Source organism: Python bivittatus, unplaced genomic scaffold, assembly GCF_059951505.1.
Source record: "Python bivittatus isolate LINGU-HERP-01145 unplaced genomic scaffold, Pbiv_v1 ctg000080_np1212, whole genome shotgun sequence".
Classification (NCBI taxonomy): Eukaryota; Metazoa; Chordata; class Lepidosauria; order Squamata; family Pythonidae; genus Python; species Python bivittatus.
Window position 1 is genome coordinate 47471489 of NW_028277035.1, and position 27505 is coordinate 47498993.

General features: G+C 37.0%; 1 protein-coding gene across 1 annotated transcript; it reads right to left on the reverse strand.

The window, feature by feature from the left end:
• Positions 1–338: 338 nt before the first annotated feature.
• On the reverse strand, positions 339–26831 carry ZMYND10 (zinc finger MYND-type containing 10). The gene is made up of 12 exons (XM_007420675.2): positions 26717–26831; positions 25148–25256; positions 24336–24452; positions 23468–23521; positions 20780–20932; positions 19077–19165; positions 17175–17275; positions 14040–14212; positions 11891–12016; positions 5992–6113; positions 4981–5106; positions 339–3197 (listed from the first exon to the last, which is right to left on the reverse strand). Exons 1-12 carry the CDS (start codon positions 26812–26814, stop codon positions 3086–3088), a joined length of 1380 nt encoding a protein of 459 aa, XP_007420737.1. The 5' UTR covers positions 26815–26831; the 3' UTR covers positions 339–3085.
• Positions 26832–27505: the final 674 nt, after the last annotated feature.

Here is a 27505-nt window from a genome sequence, read left to right on the forward strand (position 1 = left end):
GACCTCAAATGCTCAGAATTCTGTCACTTAAGAGAATCAGATAACAGCACATAACTAATATTTCATGGTATTATGCTATCTCTGAAAAGCAGTATTTCATCAAGGAAAGGAACAACAACCAGCAATTAATTTCAAAATGCAATAGTATCAGTTTTCTTCATGGGATGCTGGGTTTAATACTCGTTTCTACCTTTAGAGCAGCAATTAGACATATTGTAACCAGTCATTTATTTATTAGCTTTACAGTAGTCTTAGTTTTAATTACCTTTAAACTTTTTCCCCCTGAATTTTAATTTTCATTAGCTGCCTTGACTTCTCAATTTAGTAGGAAGGGAAGATATAAATAATATAACACCAACATCGAATGTCTAGAAATGAAAGAATAGTTTGAACCTGTGCACAACTGCAGTAAGAAACTTTTATTAACAGTGAAAAAACAAACATGAATCTCTTATTCTCTTATTGCCTCAGCTCATGTTCTAAATACAACACTGCATCATGTGTCATGTGCTTACTATGAGAAGCAATTACACTTTGAAAAACTTCTGCCACTAGAGTTTTTTTATACATGGGAGGAGCTTTGCAGGAATAGGTAATAAGCAAGGCTCTGTTGTGAAAGTTGCAGCATTTTAAAGCTCACCCTAAAGCCAGGTGGCCTAACCATTTTTCAGCATAAACTTAACTGCTGGAATATCTTCCCCTCTTGTGGCGTGCGGTTCATCTGTTTTCTACCACTGCGAATTGGTTAAAAACCTATTAACAAGACAATACCTCTGATTTTTTGTTCCCAGCTTTCCTGGAATAAGGCATGTTATCAGAATATATTATGGAAAAGTAAAACTGAAATGAAGGAAGGAAAATATTTGTAACATGAGTTATTATGTGTAAGACTTAAAGGATATTTCCGGACAGAAAACAATAATAGTTGTTCACATAGATTATATCATTTGCAGACCTCGAGCTGATTCATTATTGAACAGTAGTTTGTTATCCCAGCTTTGTAATAGATAAAACTGAGCATACAGAGTCAGCCTGGAATAAGTCAAATTGCTTATTTAAAGAATCTATCATTGTCTTTAAGCAGGGTAGGAGGGATTGAGAAAGAAATAATAGGGCTACCATCTTTCCGCAAAATCACTGAAATTTTAGATTTTTTTTTTTAAAGGCATTTAAATCTTGGACTATATAATGGAGGCAGGGAGGAGAGCAAGTGCATTGAAAATACATGGAATATACAGAGAAAATGTAGTTCCAGAATACAAATTTAAGAGGATTCTACATATTAAGACATAAGAGTTGCCTTTCTCAAAATCACAACTTTGGCTAGAAGAGAAAAACTCGAGGGCTATGATTTTCAGAAAGAAACTAGAATGTGTTGTTTGCTAAGATCTTGGAAATATTAAGAATAAATATTAAACACTCTCCATTTAGAATTGTATCCCATCTCCTGGAATGTCTTGCCTGAGGTTGTTGATTATATAGTACTACTAAAAACTCATATATAGCAGATTATTACTTATTTTTTATTAACAAAATGAGTACTAGATAACAGAGTCAGCTTTCTCACTAGCTTGGAAAATGTCATGTGTTATACTGTCAAATGTGAAACCATACAGCTCAGCAAACTGAAATTCTTAATTTACCACATCCTTTCCCCTTCTCTTCTCTCATATTCGGTTCTCCTGATGTGGGGAAAAACATAAACCAAATACTTGAGTAATTCAGAAACCATGGTGCAGTTGATAATGCTGCCTCTGGGTCCTTCTTAACTCTACAACCCAAGCATGCAAACAATCTGCAAATACCAAGGCCTGTTCAGAGAACACTACTTGTACTTAAGCTCCACTGATATAACTAGAATCAGTTAAGGCTAAACTATCTATTACCCACCAATACATATAACTAATCCCTACAAATATTAATTTGAAGTGGCACAGGAGGAAATGCTGGATGAGTGGATGGTGATTTGAGAAGGGCAAGGATTAAACATTCCTGCCCATCTTCAGGTTCTAGTCATCCCTTCCAGCAATATATTTTCTTCTTTAAATATGCCTATTAGACTACAATATGCCTGCTTATAACTCATGCACAATGCATGCAAGTCCAATCAGTTTCAAGAAGACTGGGAATTTTCTAAATTAATTTCCAAAATATTAGGTCCTTAATCTAGAAACGGTAATGTCGTTGTGAAATTACTGGTCATACATACCAATAATTTCACAATTACATTTAAATTCTTCAGACCAGATGTGTGTTATCAATGTGATTTCACAGTACTGAAAGTAGGTTGAATCTGAAAAAGCTTCTTGGTATCTTGAAATTCTTTTCCTAATGAAAAATAGTACAACAAAATCTGATTTTGACAGTATCCAACAGTGCAGAAATATATATGCAAACAGCTTAGAAGAGGAGATCTGTGTCTTCTAGGTTAGCAATATCACTGGACCAAAAAGGCCCTTTTAAAATTAAGATATGAGCTTTTGTTCTCAAGAGAGTTGTAGACTATCTCTGTTCTTAAGAAGATGGAAGAAGTCTTACAAGTCAGTTTCATTAACTATGATGTTATTCACTGCTGCAGAAATACTAGTTAAGTATATATGCCATGGGAATGGTACACAGTGTTAGGCAAAATACAAAATAGGCCGAAGAAGCTGAAGAATCTTAGATGACAAAGAACAATCTCCATTTATACCAGAACTTAACTCTTCTGAATTCCTGGGAAATTCAGAACTTGACATTCATGTATTTGGAAGCAGATTCTCAATCACTAGTGCTTGAGCATTCCAGCCTACACTCATCTAAATTCTAGGAGACATAAATGGCAGTGATATTCATAAGAGAGATAAATGACCCTAGAAATGATTCACTACTAAGACTTGATCTCCTAGAATTTGAGAATCATTTTCTTCTTTTCTAAGATGTATTTGGCTGGGATTTGTTAAAACAAATGTTTAAAAAAAACTTTCTGTGGATTCTATTAATTAATAAAATACAAAAATTTTAAAAGGCCTGGTGGCCTTTTTTACTCTAACATTCTGAATGTTGTATATTTGTCAAATGAGATATTTTTTTCTGACCATCAGAATTACTTAAGGGATGTTGCCTGCACGTGTACTTCTTCCTGTAATTTCTTCAGTGTATCAGCAATCAAGTTACAAGCTTTCTTGTGCTTTCGCCAGTGCTGCACTTGACACTCTCTAAAGAGGAGTAAAAGATGAAAAAAAATAATAGTGATAATGATTATGATAATTATAATAATAATAATAATAACAACATTCAGAATATGTGTGCGTGTGCACGCGTGCGTGTGTTTCTATGAGATACTACTGACAATATCTGCATGAGGGTCAAAGCATGCACTTCCTTTTTTCATAAAGGTGATTTCATAAACAGTACAGTTGATTTGGATGTTAAGCCTATATAGGTAAAACATATATTCTCATATGATAAAATACGAGTTTGTTATAAGAAGTAAATGGTTCAAATACAGAATATCACAAACATGGATGTCAGTGATTGCAGTCTTTTGTCCCGCAAGTATAGTATCATACACAGATAATAATGGCTTACCTTACCATGTTGTTGAAAAAGATGATAGAGATAATATTATGAAGTGCTTTGGGCTCTTGAAACATTAAAAATGATCAAATCTGACTGAAAAATAGGGCTGTGCATGCATTTAAAAGAGCCACTTTGCAAAGCATGCTAGAGGAAGGTTGCTTTGCTTGCACCAAGTACCAAGGCAGGTTAAAGCTCCATCCCCTGGAAGGCTTATGTGACTGCTTCAAAAGCAGCCCCCAGTCCCCTATTTGCGCATATGTGCGCAGACAACCCCTTCCATTGGAACTGTTACTTAAGTAAGGTTGTTGTGCATGCCCACACACATGCAGACAACCACAAACAGCCTTTGAAGCAGCTGTGCTTTAATATTTTGAGGAGGGATGCTTCATTCAAACTAACTTATTGTGTGAAACACCTCTTTCAAATGCTTTGTACAATTTTATTCTGAATTGGAGACAACTGCAAGGAAAAATAGATTCCAACTGAAATTAATGAGAAATAATTTGCTAAATCGGAACTATATTTGGCATCTAACTTTTTGAGAAATATAACTAAGCACTGTCAAAACAAATCTTCCTGTTGCAAGGTAATACCCAGATGAAGAAGCAGATTGCAATACTGCTAGTTGATACAATTCCTTTTAAAGTGGACATGAATGGCATATATAGAAATCAAAGAATACACTTGAATATACATGATCACTTCTGTAGCAGATGAGGTATAATTCAAGCCCCTTAATGTCATTGTTCTGTTAGTCAATGTCCTACTGTTATAGAGCTGTTGGATGATAACCTAAGATAGAAAATAAATTGGGTAATGTAGGAAAATGAATCTCAATCATATTTCCTATAACAGGCAGGATTGAGACTGGTGTGGTTTTTTCTACTGGAAGCTTAATAGTAACATGATTCTGTCTTACAGCAACCAGAAAGAATAACCCAATTCTGGATAATTTCCACTGTTAGGAGAGTCTACTTTCTATTGAAGAGAAAATGTTCTAAATATCCTAATTATTAGTGATAATATTAATTATGAACTATATTCTGGAGAAAGTGTATGTCTGACTTTCTGTTGGCTTCACAAACAAAGCCAATGTCATAAAATATGGTCTTAACTTGGGAAATAAGAATTATTTTAGAAGTAATTTATTAAAATGTTAATGGATAAAAATATTTTTACACTATACATATATGCATGTTTATTTACAGAGCTCAAGTTAATGAGAAGTTTGTACAAGGTAAAGTTTATAACAAATGAATCATGAAAGCAAGGCTCTCTTAAATGAAAGTTAGTATTACGGTCTTATAGTATTTACAATATTTTTAGTATTGGTATTATTTTTGTTTTCTAGGTATCTCTGTTACCATAAGATTAGTGAAGGATTTAGAATAATATGAAAAGTACTAGTATTAAACTTACCGTTTGCAATACCATTCATTCCTACAACGGGAGCAGCGTTTCGTGGCCTCAGAGCCACACATCCCACACTTGGGTTTATCTGGAATTAGGGCTTCCATTACATCCAGGTTATATGTCTTTGCCCATCTGATTTAACAAAGAAAGCAGCCTTCAGAAACCAGATAGTTGCAACAATTACTCAGTGGTATCTACTATAGGAATGCAACCCTCACATTAATTTCATATTTGGCAAAACATGATTGAATGTAAAGGAACTGATACCAATGAAACTGAATTCAGTACTCTTGAGGACAAAGATTTTGGAACATACTCCACTTTGACTTTTAAAAACAGCCATGCACCATTCATATTACTACAAAACAAAGATATCACTAAAAAACATCCATCAAAACATTCTTTACATTTAGAATACTGAACTAGGGTCAGTATGTTTAAGGTACTCCTAGAAAAATAATAATCAGACATGGCTCCTGTCAGGATTTTGGGATGCTCACCCCTAAAACCAAAGACTAGGCAAAACAAAATGAGCCATGCCCTGTTTAGGACAAGCAAATTTGTGACACAGAAGCAAATTCCTTTCTTGGAGAATCTTGTCATGAACCATTATGCCTAAATAATATTCCAAAGATTCTGTGTACCTGCCTGTTCTTGCCTGCCTTTATAAGGATAATGTACAGGCTAAAATCCTGCTTGAATTCTCAAAAAGCCTGAGTTTAGGATTTGTAGCAAATTTTAAGTTCAACAGACTCCAAGAAGAATTTGATAAATGCTTCTTTCTGCATGACATTCCTCTTTATAAATTATTCTTAGTATGTGGATGAAGATTTTCTAATTTTACTATGGATATTAAATTTAAACAACTGACTCCTAAACTCGATTGAATTAGGAAAATGGAATTTTAATTTTTCAAATTGTGAACTTTCAGGTTAGTTCTATGTATCTTGACAATTACAGTCTTTGACAGAGGAAGATTACAGTCTTTGACAAAGGAAGAAGCTGAATGAGTCTTACCTGTAAGCCTGGCTTTTCAACTCCTCTTCTGAAGGGCTAAACATATTGTTTACCTGGTGTTTAGCAATTGCTTGCCATTTTCCAGAGTTCTTTCTGACAACTTGATCCCAAATTTCAGGAACCTGTTAGAACAATAAAAGAACAGAAGGCTTCTTTCTTTCAAACAAGGTACCAAAAGTATCTTGAAATTCTGATGTTCATTAGAGCACTAAGACAAGAGATAATAAACTTTAGCGGGAGGGGAGGGGAGGGGAGGGGAGGGAACCCCTCAACAGGATGTATGTGGTCCAAAATCCCACTAATGTCATTATAGAGACTTCCAGGGGAGGTATGGCGAACTGAAGACAGCTTTGCGAAAGCGGAGCCAATGACCGTGGCAAAGACTAAGGAACTGATGAATAGACTGGTTCCTTGAAACTTCTCTGGATAAGAAGAGGACGGGAGATCACCCACATGTTCTCTGGAGAGCTGCTCCTTGCGAGGAAACTGCAGGACAGTGGTTTTTCTGCAGGTTTGAGCGCTGGGACACGATGGGATTAGCCATCTTGCTCACAACCGTGGCAGAGACTTTTAAAGGACATTAAGTTCACAAACCTCGCTTTCTAATCACTTTCAGAAATAGCTCATTAACTACTTCTAAGCTATTAGAGACCTTCAGAATGACAAGTTTGAAAACGCCGGGTGAGTCTGCCTTAAATCCTGAATGAAAAAAAAATTTAATCATAAGCTTAAGAATTTAAAGAATCTGAAATAAACAGCAAAAACCTTAATAAGATTTTAAACTTAGAAGTTATAAATGGACTAAGGGTCCAGATAAAATTGGAATATTGAAACTTTTACAATAAGATTTTGGAGTTAATTATAAAGAACAAACATCATGGGAAACAGATTCTGTTTTAGCTTTTACAAGACATAACAAAGATAAACAATTTCATGATTTCAAAAACTGAACACTAGAGAGGTGTGGCAAGGCTTGGGGAGGGTGCATGGGGGTGCATGAGTGGCAGGGGATGTGTGGTGAGGCTTGGGTAGGGTGTGTGGTGGTGTGTGAGTAGCCAGCGTGGCGCGAGTGCAGAGGGCTGGGAGAGGGTGCGCAGGTGGGAGAGACTTACTCCAGCAACTTGCAACTTTTCCTACTGGCTTCCCACTGGGGAAGCCGGCAGGGAAGGTTGCAAATGGCGATCACATGATCTTGGGACGCTGCAACTGGTCATAAGTGGGAGCTGGTTGCCAAGCACCCAGATCACAATCACATGACTGCGGGGGTGCTGGGATGGCTGGAACTCCAAGGACCAGTCATAACCACCATTCATTCAGCGCCGTCGCAACCTTGAATGGTTGCTGAACAAATGGTCATAAATCAAGGACTAAATGTCCAAAAGATGTTATTGAAGAAATGACATATGTAGAACAAATTTTATCTGACAAGATAGAGATGGTATTGAAAGTGAATTTACAACTGACAGGCCAAGAGAATGACTTAGAAAAGGATGTTTCACTGGATCTACAAAAGAAACTGGCTGAGGTTTTAAAATTTAAAAGGAAAATACAAATGACAAACCAAGAGAGTGACCTGGATTATTTTTTCCTATTGGATTTACAAAAGAGGCTTGTTAAAGCCTTGAAGAACTCTGTTCAATGGGACAAAGAAGAAATGAAATCAGATCCTACAACAATATTTGAATGAACTAAAGATTAAGACTGTTAGAAGTAGAAATATAAAGTTGGTTTATTTGATCAAAGTTAAAACAAGATATGTTATTACTTCTGGCAACCCTTTATGGACTTCCTGCTGACACTAGGACTGAAAAGATGATATTTTATGGATTTATTTATAGAGAAGGGATGTGATATGGGATGAAGAGATAAATGTTTGTAACCTTAGAGGGGGTGAAGAGTCACTAAATTTGTTTATATTTGTGATGAAGGTTGGAAGTCACTTCTTTATATATTTCTTTTCTCTTTATTATATTCTTACCTTTTTCTTCTTTCTTTTCTTGCACTTTTTACTCCTTTCTATTCTATTTTCTTTAAGTTTAGTTTGTATTAGATTTTACTATTATAATCAAAATTCTTAATATACGTGTGTGTGTGTGTGTGTGTGTGTGTATTAAGAATACAAAACTGGTCTTACTATTTAAGATATCAGAATCTTTCTCTTCTAGGTGATCAAATACTTAATATTTATCAGCTGAATAATTTTTCTTTCTCTATTATTATGAATCCTTGTTTCCCCTTCAAAAATAATAGGTATTAGTTTTATGCCAGACAATTTGTCTACATGTTATTTACAAAATGTAATACCATATTAGAGATTTTACCCTGAGAAAACCTTACCCTGAAAAAAAAAAAAAGCAGGGGCAAAACTAGATTGAATAGGGATCTCATTTTTATAGACTAGAATTATCATATGGAGGAATGTGACTTCTTCTCCACTTTACCTTGCCATATTTGGTTCTAGAAAGTCATTCCCCAGTTTGGGGGCAGAGAAATTAGGGAAGGAATAAAATTTGCTCTCGTTGTTTGCATGTTCATTTTTAGGTAAAAACAGAAGCATGTACCCAATTACTTAGTAAATAAGTAGCATCTGTAAAGCTGTATACATCTGATTTGGCCTGGGGGGGGGGGTTGTGCAGCAGTTACTGCACATGGGGAAGGTATTGATATGGGATACTGTTTGCCTTCTGTTATTTCTTTTTTTTCATAAATAAGACTCTGGGTGCAACATTTAACTCCTCTTCCCCACAACTGAGCTGTGGTGGTTGATCAACAAAATCATAACTCTTTTATAGGTGTGGTGCTGAGGTCTTCTAGGGGGAAAAAATCAGGATATGGACTGATGATTGATTTAAGGTCACTTCATGTGCAATTGATTATCACCTATTATTTCCCAGAACACTGTATTGTTATGTTCACAAATGAATTCAATTCATTTATAGAGTTCTGTAATCTTTCTATATCTTAATAGTGAGCTGATTTTCTGATGGCTGAGCCTTATATATAGACAAATAAAAACACTCTCATTAGCCACAGAACGCTAAATATGTATTACCTGGGAGAGGGAGGAATAAAAAAAAACTAAAGAAAAGGAAATATTGAAATAGTCTGGCTGGCATACTGAATATAGGCATTTCACAGTGCAGTATTTTGTTGAAAATCCCACTTGTAATTATATTAACAACATAATTTGCAGTTCTCTTTGGAACACTGCAGACCTACAAAAGTGAGAATCTTGAAATGGATCTCAAACTAATTATGAGAAATATAATTTAGAATATGGATCTGTTAGGAATAAAACTTTCAAAACAGAACTTTCTGTGGTTCGTTAGTTCTCTGAAAAAGAGGCAGCCAGATGTGAGCTCCCAGATATGAGAGAAAATTCTAGTAAAGTGCAGCTGTTACCAAGTTCAGTCTCCAGAGGAAAAGCTGCTGTTTCAAAAGGGCTGGTGCCATTACTGAATAAATATAGCAGTACAGTAATGGAGAGTGGAGGACTGTTCTGTAGGGAGGAGAAAAAAAATGGAAAAAAGCCTTTTCATGATTTGGCAGGACACTGTGGATGAATTTATGGTTGAATGGGAAGCTTGCCTTGCTAGGCTGTGTGCAGAGCAGCTGTTGCTTTTTCCTGCAAATTCCATTGGAATGCTGACTCTCAGTAACAGGTACTAACAAAAAATAAGAGGAGAATAAAAGATTTCTACTGCCCAGCGTTTAAGAATTCAGGCACATGCTAGATTCAAACGTTTTGAGGAGTATTAGTCCCACACTGAATTGTTTCCATATGGCCAGAGTCTCCAACAGCTGTGACAGTTCCTGAATCTTTTCTATGACTTTCTGCCAGATCAGTTCTTATATGTTGGCCTACACAGAATAATGTTGCTACCTGAAGACTATAAATATACTTATTTAAAGTAGCTCTGCACTAAAGGAATATAATTCTGTTAGAAGTAAGTGTGTAACTGTCTTTGAAGTCTGAATGCTCTCAAATTAATTCAGTGAAGAAGCTTCAACTCAAAATCACTGAACTGTGGCTTCTCTGGCCTTTTTTTCTTTGGCTCCTTGTATTAATGCACTAAATCAATTTCCCTACTCCAAGTCAATTTTAGCCTGGGCCAAAGCAAACTTTTCACATGTAGGGTAGTGGTTAATGTGGTAGACTAAGAGGAGGGGGGCCCAAGTTGTAGTTCACTCTCAGCCATAGAAGCTGAGAAACTTTTGGCCAATCACTTGATCTACCTCACAGGCTGTTATTGTGGGAGAAAATAGGAGGAGGGAATGCTATGCATGCGGCCTTGCTCCAGAAGGAAAGGTGGGGTATCAAACAATCGAATAAGTATTCCCTGGTGAAAACTGGCCGCCTCAGTCTGAATATCTGGAACTGATTGATTCATCAGCTAAGGAGATGCCACTTACATACAGGAATCTAATGAACATATACTATAGAAAACCCTCACTGTTTCTTTTAAAAGGTCATATTATTTTTGGTTTTGTCTTTAGTATGAGGGTTTGGGGAAAGGGAGACTAGCGCTATAGAGATAATTTGTTAATGTTAAAAGGGGATGCAGTGGTAGTAGGATTGACTGTAACTTGATTCTTGTATGGAGTATGACACCAATCTTTCATGATTCTGTCTTTCTGCTTTATTTTTACCAGAATTTCTTGTGGTCCAACCTATATATTTTAACATTAAAAAGCATGAGTGCATACTCAGGTTCTCTTGAGAACCATGAGCTGTAAGCAGTCTTTGGGTAGCACTGGTGTCCAGCAATGCAATTGACAGATTGATGCAAGCGATTTGTGGGCAACACTAGCATTCATTTCAGCCTCTCAACCATATTGCTGGACACTAGTGCTGCTTGCAGACTGCTCACGGCAATCTTGATCACACCACTGGACATGACTTGGAGTGATCTATGGTCAACATTAGCATCCTCTGACATGACTGAGAGATCACTGCAAGTGCCCTGGGGCAGTGCTAGTGCCCAGTGTGTGATCCCAAGCCCCTCCACTGAGATTGTGGAAGAGCCAAATGAACCAATGGATGTAGCATAGCCATGTGGCACAAGTGGGGTGACTCCATTACCAGCCAAGCAAGTCACTTTGTAGAAAAAGGCCAACTGCCACGAGGAAGCTACGTAAATCTTGCAAGCAGGCTTGGGGGAACTCAAAACAAGCTAATACCTGCTTTAAAAACATACAAGAAAGTATGCCAAAGGCTTTCTCAGCATCCTAAGAAATTATAGTTGCTGGGATTTATTTTAATTAAGGCAAAATCATCCAATAAAAATCTAATATTGTCAGAAGTTTGAAAAATTTGTATACATTCAGCTTGAGCTCAGTAGTCAGAAGAACAAACTGTAATGTAGTTTAAATTAAAATCCTAACATTCATGTTTAGTAAGGTTTATAATTAGAATCCTAGCCTGGCTTGGGAATAACTAATATTTGCTTCATTTAAGACTAAACAGTAAGAAATTAACCAGAGGAAGTTTCACCATATAATTCCAATAAAACAAAAGATAAAAACCATATACATTTTATAACATGACACTGGGAAAACCATAAGGACTAGGAGCCTTCTCTGATTTTACAGATTTAATTGTAGTGGCTGTATAGTCCTATAATAATGGTGGTGATACAACATTCTGAAAAAAAATCCATTTCATCTTCTGTTGATGAGAGAATGAAATATACATTTGCATATTTTTAAAATGATTAATACATCTAGAATCTATATATAGTTTCCCATTACTATCTCAAATAGATAATATAGCATTTCAGTGTATCATCTGCTCAAGATACACATGGGAAAGAGTATTCAGAATATAGAGATATATAGATGATATTTTCTGGGACTGTGGAACATAAGAATAGGACAAAAGGAGTAGTGATGCACATACCTGCTCCAGTATGAGGTCCTTCTGGGGTGGAGCAGGATCTGTTATCGCAAGATGGCTCAGGAATTTCTGCATCTCCAAAAGATTGGGAAATTGGTCAACAAGAACATCAGTCAGGAAGGCACGAAGCTAAACAGAAATAAGGACAAACAAATACAAAGCAATTTTAAATAATGCACATATTTTATATTTCAAAATAAATATTATGAGAACTTTAAGTAATCTCTCTTGTGCCTGACCCATTTTTTTCTCCCCCCCCTCCCGGCAGAGAGATTGGAGAGGAAGGGATTACAAGAGAGTAAGCAGGTAAACAGCAGGGAATACACCAGCTGTTTGCGTAGCACACTCAGGGCTGCTGATGCCACCACATTCCTTTAAGTGTGTACTGTATTCCCCATTGGGTGCCTGTTTACTCTCCTGTAATACCTTCCGCTCCAATGAATGTAAATATAAACATTAATTCCCTTTTTGCTAATTATCTCAGTGCTGGGGTGAGCATTCCAAAGGGCAGGGTAGTGGGGAAAACGGAAAGCTGAAGTAAAATTGGAAGCACAGTCATGGTCATGTGATTTTCCACTTAGTGACTACATCACTTAGTGACCGAGTTGCCAATCCCAACTGTGGTTGCTAAATGAGGACTACCTGTATAACGTTATGAAGTTGTGTGCTCTCCTGAAATATAGTTTTATGCAGAAGTGTATTTTGATTTTGATGAAGGCACAATGTAATTCTAACTGGTAAAAAGACTGAAATGAAATATGGATGATCTACCACTTCTAATTTGAATGATCAGTGTGGGAGGTGATGAATTATATATGTGTGCATGTGTGTACATTCATAATTTTTATGAACATATTTTTTAGAATAATAAAAGACGAACATACAGTATAAATTTGTAGAACAGAAAGAGTGAAGAAAGGTACAAAACAAGTAAATGAAAAAAGAAAGTAAATGGAGAGAAAGAAAAGAAAGGAAAAAATATATAAAAAAGTGGCTTCCGATTTTCTTTAGAGCAATTGCAAACAAATTTACCATCTATCCTCCCTCTTTAAGATTACATCATAATTCTCTTCTTCCCATATTCTACCCTTTTTAATCATCAAATCCATAAGTCAAGAATTCATTTTTTTTCCATTTTCAGCTAAAAGTCCATAAAGGGTTTCCAATCACTAATTAATGTAGTTGTTGTCTTCTCCCTAATCAAAAAAGACAATTTTGCCATTTCTGCAAATTCTGTCATCTTCAATGAATTATATGTGTATATTAATTGTACAAGGACTAGGCTGACACTTTGTGTCTAATTGTAAACTATGTACACATTTTTAATATTGTTTTGCATGTTTGTATAACACTAGATGATTTATGTAGTCACCAACATATATTAATGTATTAATCCATTATATTTAAGAATCAATCCATTTTTTCAAACTATGTTTTCAGATAGTGAATAAATTAATATGCAAAAGTAAATCTATATCTGAAGGGAAAAAAAGTCTATATTCAAAGTTTGGCATGCTTATTTTCTATTTCTTATTTTCAGAACAAAAATACCTAATGATGCCAAATAAAAAAGCTTTTAGCATCCTATTTCACAGTTAAAATTTGTTCTTCACTGATTATCCAATAATCAATCAGAGTTACAATTTGACCTATTTATTCAGTTAAGGCTTTCAGCCCTATGTTTATCCTAGTTTATTCATGTTGTTCATGTATGTATGTATATCTATGTGTGTGTGTGTGTATCTTTCCACATCCAATAATGCTCAAACTAATATGAAATACATATAAAATAACAATGTTTAAAGTATCAAATTAAAAATATCAAATATAAACTCATCAGTTAGGAAGAAATCACTGCCCATACTATACTAACCTACTTCAAAAGCATATCTGGTTAAGCACTAGAAGCCCACCTGAATAAAAAATGTATTTAACTGCAAATAAATTGATAACAGAGATGCAGTTAGTCTGACTGGTAGTTCCAGCTCTACAAGCACCCACTAGTTGGGATGGGTTATCTGAGGAAATATTACACATTCCCATTCCTGTTCCCTGCTATACTGTTTAAAACTAGAATAGAATATTAGGTCTAAACATGCTAAGAAAAACATAAAGTACACATAAATGGTCTGCCCGTTTTGCAATCCTGTACCTTGAGGAGCTGGCTTTTGTTAAAGTTATTCAGTTCGTACTTGCGCTGGCATTCTGAGCTAAGGAGCAGGTTATAAAGAGCAAGCCACACTTGCCCATCCAATTTAGTCATCTTCATACAGTCTTTATGGGCAACTTCATACCATGAACCATTCTCAAATTTCTTCAATTTTCCTAGGAAAAATATAAGAAAGAAATATATTTTTATTATTAAAAACTATTTAACTTTGATACATATACAGGTAGTCCTCAGTTAACAACTGCCCTGTTTAGCGACCATTCAAGCTTACGACAGTGCTGAAAAAGTAGTTTTATGACCAGTCCTCGAACATATGATGGTTGCAGTGTCCCCATAGTCAAGTGATCTGATTCAGGCACTTCACAACCAGCATGCATTTAGGAAGGTCGATGTGATGGAATGTATCTAAGAGGAGGGTGATGTGAGAGATCAAGGCTATCAGGAAGGAGGAGGTGCATTCCAGGAAGGGAAAGGAGACAAAAGACCACACAGTCCACAGGAGGAGCATGGGAAATAAAAGAGGTTCAGGATAACCACTCCCTAGAATCTCCCAGGGTATATCCACTTGTTGCAGTAGCATAGATTTAGTCTGGCAAGATTCTGTCTATAAGGTGTAAGTAAATAAAGGAACTTAACTCAACTGGACTGTTTCACTGTTGTTCTTGGGCTGGGCCTGACAGTCACAGGGTCCCTGCATTCACGTGATAGCGATTCGGGCACTTTGCGACCGGTGTGCATTTACAACAGTCGCAGTGTCCTGCGGTCACGTGATTGCCATTTGTAACCTTCACAGCTAGCTTCCCACAAGCAAAGTCAATGGCAAAGCCAGCAGTAAGCCACAAGTGATGGTCACATGATGTCACACTTAACGACTGCAGGTGATTCACTTAACAGCCGCAGCGGAACTGATGTTGTAGTCTGGCACGGTCATATGATGCTTCACTTAATGAATGTGTCACTTAGCAACAGAGTTGCTAGTCCCACTTGCGGTTGTTAAGTGAAGACTACCTGTAATTACACCATTTCTTGAAAGGTGAAGAAGGTATTATGAACAGAACAGAACAGAACAGAACAGAACAGAACAGAAGAATCTTTTCAGGAGGATGCATTACCAATACCTTAGGATCTGGATTTTTGCCTTTTTCCAGCTTATTTTTTATCCTTGAAAGGCTCAATGATTAAAGGTTATATAACTGTTAAGAAAGTCAAAGCTTCCTTACTGGGGCTCTCTTTTGCAGAACTAGAATCCCAGTACTATTTTTTTTTAAGCGCTGTGAATCTCTCATGAAGTATTAACCTCTTTCATCATACCTTTTGGTCCATTGTATTTGGAATCATATTTTCAAATTACAATTCTGAATAACTGAATTACCAATTACCATTTTGATTTTGCTAATTGATTCTGTTAAAATTCAATTTAGAAGACAGTAAATGTGAAACTACTCTGCAGGTTAAAACAGCATATTTTAGCTAGTAATATTTTTCAGTTGCATAAAATAGTAAAAGCTGCATTGGTCCAACTGAAAATGTTGGAAACGTATTTTCAGCACAAGGCACATGGGCAGTAGAACGGAGAGTTACAGTCTGCATAATAGGGTTTTCTCCAGTAACCTTTTTTAGCCCAGTGTCCTCCAGATGTGCTTGGCCTTCAACTCTTAGAATTCCCAATCTGCAACTCCAAACATATCTGGAAGATATAAATTGGAAAAAGGCTTCTCCACTGAAATGAAATAAAATGTTCAGATATAACAATACAAATGATCTCTTGTTGAACCTTTAAAAAATGTAAACCCTCATTATGTTGTTCTTGGCAACTATCAAAATAGTTTGCTGTTGTTTTTTTCTGGGATGTTTTTTCAAGTCTAGCCAGAAGCCCTGAAATTCAAGGTAATCCTCCATCCATATACAGTACTAAGCAGGGCTGATCCCACTTTCCTTCTGAGGTCAACCACAATTGGGTAGGTGCTCCTTGTCATCTGCTGAGGCTTGCTGAACCTTAGAGTTCACTTAAAATCAATGCTTCTCACAAATTTAATTTTATTTTGAGATGCCCTTAATATCTATCTTGGACAAACACCCTTCTCAAACCCATAGGGTTCTGTTTGTTTGTAACATCAAACTAATGTATCAACTTATAATTATATGGAAGGGAAACCCATCAGTAGGCACTGCAGCTTGTTGAATGGACTGTCATATTTACTCCTCATTTTTCTGTTTATCTTTCCATGTAGCCATTCCAGAGGCAAAACCCCCATCCAGGTATAAAGAAAGAGAAAAAGATAGCTAAATACAAATAAACAAAGACAGAAACTATTGATACAGAGTTATTTGATGAAAGGAAACCTGTTGTGTACATGCACAAAGACCCATATACAAGCAGAATACTAATTAGATTTACTGAAATGAACATGAAATGAAATGAAGCACAAGTTGCATCAACTGTAATCCACAAAGTAATGAAAACAGTAGATGTTGGGCAGAGCCATCCAAAAATGATGGGAAATGATAGGGCAACACATTCTTTGAAAGAAGTCTTTCAAAATATGTGAGTTACTTCAGAAGCTTGTCTTTTTGAATAATTAAAGTAGCCATGCCTTTTTTCAGACTCATGCAGCTCCCACCTGTTTGTATGTGTATGCTATATATATACTTGCATACAGTGATAGCCAGGAACAACTTCCAAAGGAGACATATAAGCTTGTAAAAAGACATGGCTGCTTTAAAGATTTGAAAAGGTGTTTTTTATGTGCTTCCACATGTCCCAAATCATTTGCTTTGAAGGAGCTGCACAGCCTTAAAAATAATCTACAAAGGCATTTATTAGGCATACTGAAATGTTATATGTGCTGCCAGAAACAAGGAGGACAAATGGCATAAAAAAGACTTGGGATTTGGAAGAATTTCCTAATCAATCTCAACATCCTAAACTATTTCCACAAATAACCAAGAATTTAATCAGTAGGAGCCTTGATAATCTTTTAGCCAATGGAAAAAGAGGTATCAACCAGAAAAGGTCAGATTTTTGAATCCATTCTTTCCTAATAAACAAAGAACGTGGAGATGTTCACTACTTTACTTTGGTATACACAGAGAGAATTTCTAACACGCAATACAGACCTTCTTCATGATAGGTCCATGGACAATGCTCTATCAGCTGGACCAAAAGACATGGAAAATTGTGGGTATTCAGCATCCTTGTCACAGCACTTACTGGCAAACTGACAAAGTATATGACAGAGAAAAAGGATATAGTGAAAATGTCTATTTCATCCAATACAGCAGTTAAGATTCTTCCGCAAGTTTAATAATGTCTTCATTAATGTGCCAAAACTATAACCCCAGTTATATTAGGATACTTTTACAACTTTTCAACAATTGAGAGAATGCACATGACAAAACATAAAACATACTGAATGACAACAGGAATAGTACTTTCAACACTGCAGAGTGTATACAAGGATTAATATCCCTAGTCAATTGACTTTGATTCTTACTTTGATAAGAATACCATCAAAACCTTTAAAGGTGATTTTCTACCAATGTAAAGATGTACACATTCAGCCCCTTGTCATGTTAAACACTAACAAACAAGGTAGAAATTATGCTTCCAATTTTGGAAATGTTAAGGCAGCAGTTCTCAAATGTTTATTTTTAGGAACCACTTCAAAAGTGTAGGATAATTTGGTGGATCATAGCATATATTTTCTTCTACAAATTGACATGTATATATATATATATATATATATATATATATATACACACACATCAATATATATATATATATATATATATATATATATATATATATATAATAATTTCATAACATTTTTGGTCAATACCAGTACCACTGCCAAAACCAGAGTATTATTATAAAATCATGAACACCAGATCAGATAATTGAGAACAGTCCTCTTTAATGCAAGGTCTTAAGAAAAAAAAGAAGTAAAATACAACACTATGCTATAAAAATCAAATTACTTTGGTTTAGTGACAACCCAACCTCCCACAAGAGGAGCTGTGTAGAACATTATTCAGACAAGCACAAATACACTACAGCAACTTGGACCACCAGAAAAAGGAAACAGACCGCCTATACGTCTTCCAACAAAATGGATACCCACACAACTTTACCAAAAAGTGCCTGACCACTCAACCCACTACAGCACAACCAACACAAGCTATGAAAAGGATAATACTACCATACATCAAAAATATCTCAGAAACAACCAACAGACTATTACAACCACACGACATCACCACAGCACACAAACCAACTAAAGCCCTCCTAAACATCTTAAGTAAACAAAACAAACAAACAAAAAAAAAAACCCAGGAGTCATCTACAAGATACAGTGCAAGAACTGTAATAGCCACTATGTTGGACAGACAGGCAGAAGGCTAGCAGAGCACATCCATGAACACCAACTAGCAGTCAGAAGGCATGATGAAAACTCCTTAATCTCACAACACATGGATAGACTCAACCACAATTTCAGCTTGGAAACTGTGAGCATCCTAGGCCAAGCTAAATCCAAAAATGCTGGGGAATTCCTGGAAGTTTGGCATTCAGACAAGTCAGCCATCAATAGACACATAGGGATAAACCATATTTGCACACCATTCAAAAGAGACAACAAAAAGCTAAGAAGGAAACAAAAAGACCAGAACACATCCCCTCCAGCAGCCAACGCCTAGATAAGCAGGGATTAACACCAGACAAGAAATCAAGCAATAAGCAAAAAACAATACCCTAATCAAAGAACTACTATGGAGAAAAACCACACCCCCACTAACACTGGCAGGGCAAGCTACTGTATATAATAAACAGGAAGCAAATCCCACATTCACTAGCACTGATGATGTTGGGTCATGTTGGGTAATGAAACATCTGCAAGCAAACAATCAAGCTCAGAGAGCACCAAGGACTCCACAGTTCAACCCTGAGCTACATATATCCTCGTCTACTGAAAAGGTTATCTTTCCCAAGTGCCTTATTTCTACTATGGAAAGTTAACATACCTCTCTATCATATCAGTAATGAAACGGAACACTGAAAGAGCTCTCAGTGAGATCTCAAACTCCATCATTTCAGCTTGCTTCTTTAATTCCTGAAAACAGTAAAAGTCATATAATACAATCATACTAGATGAGAAAATCTGAGGTTCCTAAAATTTTAAGGGATGGCTGGAAATTTGGAGGGCAGCCACGGCAGTGTTCTCCGAATTCTGAAATATTTTTCCTAGAAAGACTCATCTAGCGCCAATATTATTATTGTATATCAATTTGCTCCCAAAATCTACATATCCAAGAGGTTACATGGTGGCAGGGTGATTGTTCTTTTCATGAAAGTTAAAGAAACACATGGTCTGATCTTGTTTGAGTTTAGGTGGCTCCAAGCATGTTCTTAGTTGTGAAAAGATATGTGTTGCTAACAGTTTAAGAACCATGCAGTCTGAAGTATGATGACCCCCAAGTGGGTTGCCAAAAGTGAACATGTGTGTGTTGCTAAATGCCCTAAGTCCATGATAACTTCATAAGAAGAATTTAAAGTGCTGAATAAGTTGTATGAAAGAATAAATATTATTACTGTTTTTTTTATTTCATTTATTTATTTATATATCAAATTTGTCACCACCCATCTTGTTGAAACAACACTGGGTGGTTTACCAAACAGTTAAAATCAATTAAAATTACAATATACAATAATCTTAATAAATAGAAAATAAATAGATCCAAGGATAGATATAAAATTGGCATTCACTCAGGGAATGTCATCAAGGCACTAGCCACCCCCAGGATTGGGTAAGATTGTTGTTACCCCATGCAAGCTGGCAAAGCCAGGTCTTTAATCCTTTCTGGAAAGCTGGGTGATTAGGGGCCTGCTGTGCCTCTGGGGGGAGAATATTCCAAAGAGTGGGGGCAACAGCAGAGAAAGCTCTCCTCCTAGGCCCCACCAGCCAACATTCTCTCACTGATGGGGTCTGCAACATGACCGGGTGGGACGGGTTGATGCGATGGGGGTGAGACGGTCCCTAAAGAACCTGGACCCATGCCATGTAGAGCTTTAAAGGTAATAACCAACACCTTGAATTGGGCCCAGAAGCAGACTGGGACCCAATGCAGCTCACGCAGTAAAGATGTTACATGTGCCATTCTTGGGGGGCCTAAGATTGTCCGTGCAGCTGCATTTTGATTGACTATTTGTGACAAACAAACATACAATACTTACAATTAAGGAAAATGACGAAGCAAGTATAAGAAATGGAACAGTGACATTGTGTAAGGTCTTGTATGTTGGGTGTGACCCAAACATAGACAAGATGGGGTTTTCCATCTTTGGATGATCAGAGCGAGAAAAATGGCAAACAGCAGGAATACAATTGTGAATAAAGCTAAGAACACTTTGTGGATATATGAGGAAATAGGACCTTAGCAAGTTTGAGGCCACCCAACTTAAATTGGTGGGAGATAAGGCAGAAGCAGATAATTATGCTGTCAAATTGATGGAAGAGAGAGCACTGTGTTACTTTCTCTTGTTAAGAGCACTGTGAATAGACTATGAAATTTCTGTGTACCCACAGGTCACCACAGAATAAAGAAGTTTGATTTAAACTTTCTTTCTACCCAACATTTTTAGATTGCAATTGTGATCAATTATATCTTGAATTTTCCCTTTATCTGGAGTGGATGCCTAGAAGCAAGAGATAATGTCCTTCACCCACCTGCATTGATGAAGGATTGGCAAGATCTTCAGGTTGAAGCTTTTGTTCAAATGGTATCTTCCCATTGGCACTTTGAGCTGCTAGCAGGGTCAGTTTCCTATGAGTGTAATCAATTAAATCCAGAATGGTGTCCTCTGCTGATTCACAGATCTCCTATAAAAGAAGGCAAGCTATATTTTGTGGAAACATCTTCCAAAATGAAGGCAAATGACAGGATCACTTAAATTGTTTTAATTTCATCTCAGTTGATAGATTAGTCTACTCACTGGTATCTGGAAAAATGCTTCTCAGTTAAACAAACTTTGTCAATTATAATTTTGTATCTTATACTTGGGTACAATAAATTCCTTCCCCATCTAAAATAGCTTCCTACCTGACCAGGCATACAAAATTTTGTATTCCCAAAGGCAAGCATAATATCTTATCTGGTTTTATATTGCTAAGGAACAAATTGTGAATTTAGCCAAAAGGAGTGAAAAATGGAACTGTATTGATACAAAAAGTTTAACAGCAATTATTTGAGAAAGATTTGTAGGGGTGCTCACAATAGTACAGAAAACAGCAAGAAACTTGGCCAGAGATGAATCAAATGTTTGGGGATGAATCTTGGTCCTTCTAGACTAACATAGGATTTAGACTGATCAACAAAAGGGAGAGAAGTCAATTACTTGGAAGTATTAACATTATCTAACAGTTTCAAACTGGTCCAAAAAGCAGAACATTTTTGTTTCATCTTTGCATTCACTCAATTTGTCAATTCTATGACTTGAAATGTTAATGTAATTATGAAGTACAGAGTTGAGAAGAGCTGGTCAGTTCTTAAAGGGAAGATCTGACTCTTAATGGAAGTGATGATCTTACTGTTTTTGCATGATTGAAATAGTTCTTCAGGCTTTTTCTCACTGATGAGCTGAATGTTCTCCATCCATTCTTGAGTCAATGTGAAATGAAAATTGCTGTCCCCATTATCAATCCCTGTCCCTTCTCTAATGCTCTGTTTCCAAGTCACTACAGTCATCTGATTTCCCTTGAAGGTAACAGATGACACATTTTATACATGTTGGAGCTGCCCTTGCTATGTCAGACCTGGGGAAAATAAAATAACCACAGGGCTGTAGTTAAATCCTCTTAAGCCTGTCTCACTCATGGGCTGGAGATGGGATGAAGGCAATGGCAGAAAAAAAAATGTTTAGGGTATGTTTATGCCATGGCTAGCTGCAAATGAAGAAAGGTGCTGACTTTGGAATGTGGTTTCCGAACAAATAGAGGCCAGGTAAGCAAGCACCTAAGAGGAATTAGCTTGCACATCAGATCAGTTTGGATCAAGATGATTCCAAAAGAGGCAAGTATACATTTACTGTTTCCCTTGGTGTTGGGAGCACCAAGTTAAGAAAATGAAAGGCAGGGTTAGTAAAAAAATAAACAAGTTGCTCATCTATAATTGGTTCTCCTTTTATTATATTTGTTTACAGTCAATTTGGGTCTCCAGAATGAAATGATATAGAATATTGTATACATTTGTCCAAGCAATTGCATGTCTGAAACTAGCTTATACAGGAATCCTTAGTTTAAACATTCTTTAATAGAGGTTCTATATCATTGTTTATTAATCTGAATATTAATTTCAGCACTAAATCTCAAGATTAAAATGTCTATTCTAGATGAAAATAAAGATTAAAAGTCATTCTAGATGAAAATAAAGTACTAGCAGATGAACTTATTACTAAAATACTGTTGAAAATAAGATGGAATGCAAGCTATATATATATCATAAGCTCTTCTAGGCTTTCAAATTTTGTTTAGTTATAACTTCTAACCAAGGGAACAGAAGACAATATGTTTATATCAGCAGCTGTCTCCTAGATTGAAGTCTAGTTCTTATTGCACTAAGAATTTAGTCAGATAATTATGTTTCTTCTGGAATGCCCTAAATCAGTGATTCTCAACCTTTTTGAAGCTGCCGCCCCCCTAAGGAGCGGAAAATTTTTCAACGCCACCCTTTGGTGGGGGGGGGGAGTTACTGAATTATAAAAGGCAAAAATTTTAAGTAATTTTTTTCAGTAGATTTACACACCAAATTTGTTCGATTTAACTTGATACTTTTGCCCTGGAAGGTAATTGCATTCCTTTTATTAAAATTAAAATGACTAATGCAAAAAAAATGAAGCGAATGAAAAGCAACTCAAGAAACACGGGTCAAATCAAACATTAATGTTGAAAGGACGCTCAACGCATGCACTGCGATTAATTGCGCGGGAAGACAGCTGACACACGCGCTGCGATTAATCGCGCGGGAAAACAGCTGACGCATGCGCTGTGCTGGTTGGGATCGGAGAAGAATCGTAGTGTCGAGTTCTTCAAGGTCATTCTATCTAGAATACAAATTCGTCTCACCATTCTTAGAAGTGCGTGAGGGCAGCCATCGCGTAAGCTCGTTTTATTGCTGGTACAAATGGTGTAAACTGGATAATCGATTTAATAAATTTTTGGGGGAGTTTTAAAATTAAGTTCGAATGCCAAAACATGCTCATCGCCCCCCTACCGCCCAAAACAAGTTCACCGCCCCTCAGCATCCTCCCACCGCCCCCCAGGGGGCGGTACCGCCCCCGTTGAGAACCAATGCCCTAAATTATGAATGGGAATTTTTATTTCAAAATATTTGCTTTACACAGTGAAAGTATTGCCTACCTTGTGAAAAAATACTGTCTCCAAGAGATTAATAATTGAAGCTTCATGGCGCAGCTGAATCAGAGAGAATGTAAGAAAGCAGAAATTAATACAAATACTATCATTCTCAGAAAACAGGGTAATGTGGAATCAGAAATTAAAAGTATTTTGTGCCTTCTTTTAATAAATGCTACTAGGACGCATACAGCTAAAAACAGTGAGAGCATTAGACCATCTCACAAACTATAGCTGAACATGATGTGAACAGCATTTCCCCTTCCTCTCCTGTCACAGTATGAGGAAGAACTCAGAACTATTCCCTTGTTCTGAGCTTGTTGTGCTATCCAAACAGAGTGCACTTAATGTTTTTTGCTTTGTCCAAAACCAGCCAACCTGTATTATATATTGTAATTCAATGTGTAAACTGATTTTTTATTATCTGAAGGGGTGCTCTCTTTCAATTTCTCATGTTTTGACAACATTATTATCTTTTACAGAAATTTACTGAAAATAATTTGCAACATAATGTAGAATTGCTGCTGTTTGTAAGATTTATATCCTTCTTTCTTTGAGGATCTCAATGTGAGTTACACAGCACTCCTTTCTCCAATTTTTCACAGCAAAAATCCCATGAGATAGGTTGCACCGAGAAAGAAAGAGACAGGCCCAAAGTCACATAAACTTCCAGAGCTAACACTGGGTCTCACTATTCTTAATCCAATACCCTAACCCCCATACCTCACTAGCTCTTAGAAAAACTAAGATATACATTATCCTAACAGATAAATATCTGAAGCATCATTTGGTAAGTAGACGTTACAGAAAGCTTTGAAATGTTCTCATACCAAAAGTTTTACAAGGGCTGAGTCAAAGCATCTTTCATACATACCACTAAATACAAGGGAAAGGTGCTTTTGGGGTTGAAATCCTCCAGTTTGCACAGTATAGGGAAGATTTTTTGCTTCCAGATGGCCACAGTAATTAATTCTTCAATGAGAGTTGGGATCTATACAAAATGGATAGTTTAAATATACAGTCTGCAAGGCTGAGATCATAAATAACAGGAAACATGTCAGACTTGGGAAAGTTCTGTCTGATGGCTGGATTCACAGAGATAAATTAATTGCAGGCAGAAGACTTTCTCATTTTACTTCCATTTCTGTACCCAGGAAGACAAGAAATATTATTTGTAACAACAATGGGAACATATTTTGCTTTGTAAGGTATACATATCCGTATTTCTCTTACACTCTCACCCTATGCATGCTCTTACTAGATTTGCTTAGTCCTGTTGTTTTCTTCAGTAGGGTTATAGCTTAGGTGTATAGTCAAAACCATTTATTTCAGATTAGTTGTTTCCTAATAATCTAACCACAGGGCTGTAGTTAAATCAGGAAATTGACAAAGTGCTAATGAAGCATATTGTTTCTATCATGCCAATGAATTCATACAACTAGAGCAAAAGTTTTATCAGTATATGTGCTTATATGGTTACAGTAAGACTAACAATTTATCTGGAAAGTAATTGTATAAAGCTATGCATTTCTAAATATAAATATTGCCTAGTACACAAACAATAAAGGGGAGATATTTTGAGCCATCTCACAAAAGTGCCAAATCAAGTTCATATTTGTTCAGGTTAATGTAGCCTTTGTCATAATTAATGATTTTCTTGTGACTCAATAGCTGAATTCATTATACCTTGGCATTATTCACCAGAAGCTCAGTAAGGAGCTGCTCATGGCCTGCAGAAGCATTCAGTATGGCTTGCATGTTCAGCTTTTCAATGAACTCATGTTGCCGTAGCCACCTAGAAAGTAGGGTAAAAGCAGCATTCAGTTCCTATCTCTGACTGGTATACCAATATTTCCCTACAACCACTATTGCAACCACATTACATAATTCAAGCTAATATTATCCTGGCTAGACGAGTTTTTCCCTGCCAATTTTTTTTAAAAAATCACCTATATTACATGCTTCAGTTTAATCTGATTATGAGAAGATCTCAAAGGCAACTCCTTGCCTTGCTAGGAGTCAGAGATTATATTTCCTTAGTGGAGAACTAACAGAGATCGCTCTTCACTCTCTTTGGAGGGAATTTTTCTGCTAATAAGCATACAAACATTGTTTCAGAATAATTCAATGATATCCCTCTGCCAACGGAATGGGCAGTAGTAATGGAATTGGTCTACTACCCTCTCTGCCCTGTAAGACCTTTTGGTCTAAACCTCTTTCTGAAGCTGAATTGGGAAATGATGATTGTGCAGGAGAAGACTAGGAAAGAAAGATCTCAGAGCAAGTAAATGTCTGCTCATGTGATATGGGATGAAAACACACTTTTTAGAAGAGAAAGAGCAAACAAAACTGTGAATTTAGGTTAATAAGCAGCAGCTATTGTAGTCATAGGAAATCTAGAAGTCCACAAAGATGTTGGCCTATGATGCACCATTTTGCCCAGTTAAAGGTTACAAACAAACAGACATGAGAGTTTTAGTAGTAAATAGATGTCTGACTGCTTAGCTTTTTGAGATAATCCAAGGTCAATTTGGTGCCGTAGGATTACATTTCTTTCTGAACCCTCCAGAGAATTATCCCAATTCTTTTCACAAGAGTTTATTAAATGCTGTTTATCCCAGGACAACCAGTAGTCACCAGTCATGAAGGATCCTTGGAAAGGCCAATACATTTCTGATAGTTCAGTTTTGGGACCTGGTTTGAAGCTTGCAGTTTCAGCAGACAAATTTCTTACCTTTTCCTCTTCTATTAGAATATAAATATTGAATATCCTTATCACCTCTTTCCTTGTCCACTCATATTTACAACCGCAATTAATGGAACGGATATAAAAGTGGGTTTGCCCCCCACATTTTGACCCTGCCTTTAGGTGGAATGGCAGTTCTGAGCCGAATGTCTTACCAGCCGCCCCTACCACCTCCCCTCAAGGCTCCTATGCTTGTACTTTCCCTCATCCGATACGCTCAAATACATGGAAAAACATGACAGACGTCTTTTGAAAATATCAACTGCCCGCCATCAGGCAGAAACTTAACAATTTTTTTTTTTTTGCAAGGACATCTCTTCAATTTCTGTTCAAGCTCCGTTCAAAAGGAAAAGAATCAGCGGGGGCGACTGCTCGAGGATTAAGGAACGGTGGTCCGGAGCCCCGGCTGACGTTCACCCCCAAGGCAAACCCGAAACCTGCTGCCGCGTGTTTCCCTCTGCGGCTCCTACGTCTCCTCTTCGCCCCCACTTCGCCCCCTCCCCCCGTACCCATGGCTCCCGATATCCCTCAGCTGGAAATTCTTGAGCGAGTCCACCAAAGCTTCGGCTTCGCCGGGCATCAGAACCGCGGGGAAGGGGTCCTCCATGGCGCCTCCCGAGCAGCTCAAGGCCTGACGCCGTTGTCATGGAGACGAGAGCGTGCTCCTGGGACGCTCCTCCCTCTAGCGACAGCCTCCAGCACTGCAGCTCCCCACTGCGGGCTGGATGTAGGGCGTTGAGAGCGTGTCCGCCGGGAGTTTCATAGGGTGGGTTCACTCAACATGCTGACCCATGAACTCATAACACAGAGACATTTGGGGCGGGGGCAGAAAGTCTCCCACAAGTCAAGCTTGTCTCCTAATGATTTCATGGACACATTTATGTCTACCCTTGCCTTCTTCAAGGATGTCTTTTGACTTCTGGGGAATTCTGGGAGTTGAAGTCCACACTTCTTAAAGTTACCAAGCTTGAGAAACGCTGGCCTAGAGCCTAGAAGAGCCTAGTGGTCCCCATCCAAGCATTAACCAAGCCCAAATTTATTTAGGGTGTTTTTTTTAAAAAGCTAAATAAGGTGCATTACCCACACCTAACTGATCTTGTACAACAAAAGTAAAGTACAGACTATTTAACCACATTCTAGCCTAGCATATGTATTTATTATTTTATTTATTAAACTTGTCTCCGCCCATCTCCCCCCAATGGGGGACTCTGGGCGGCTCACAACATATTGAAACAATAAATAGATATACAATTAAAATCTATACCAGTACACATTTACAGAAATAAAAGGAAACATAT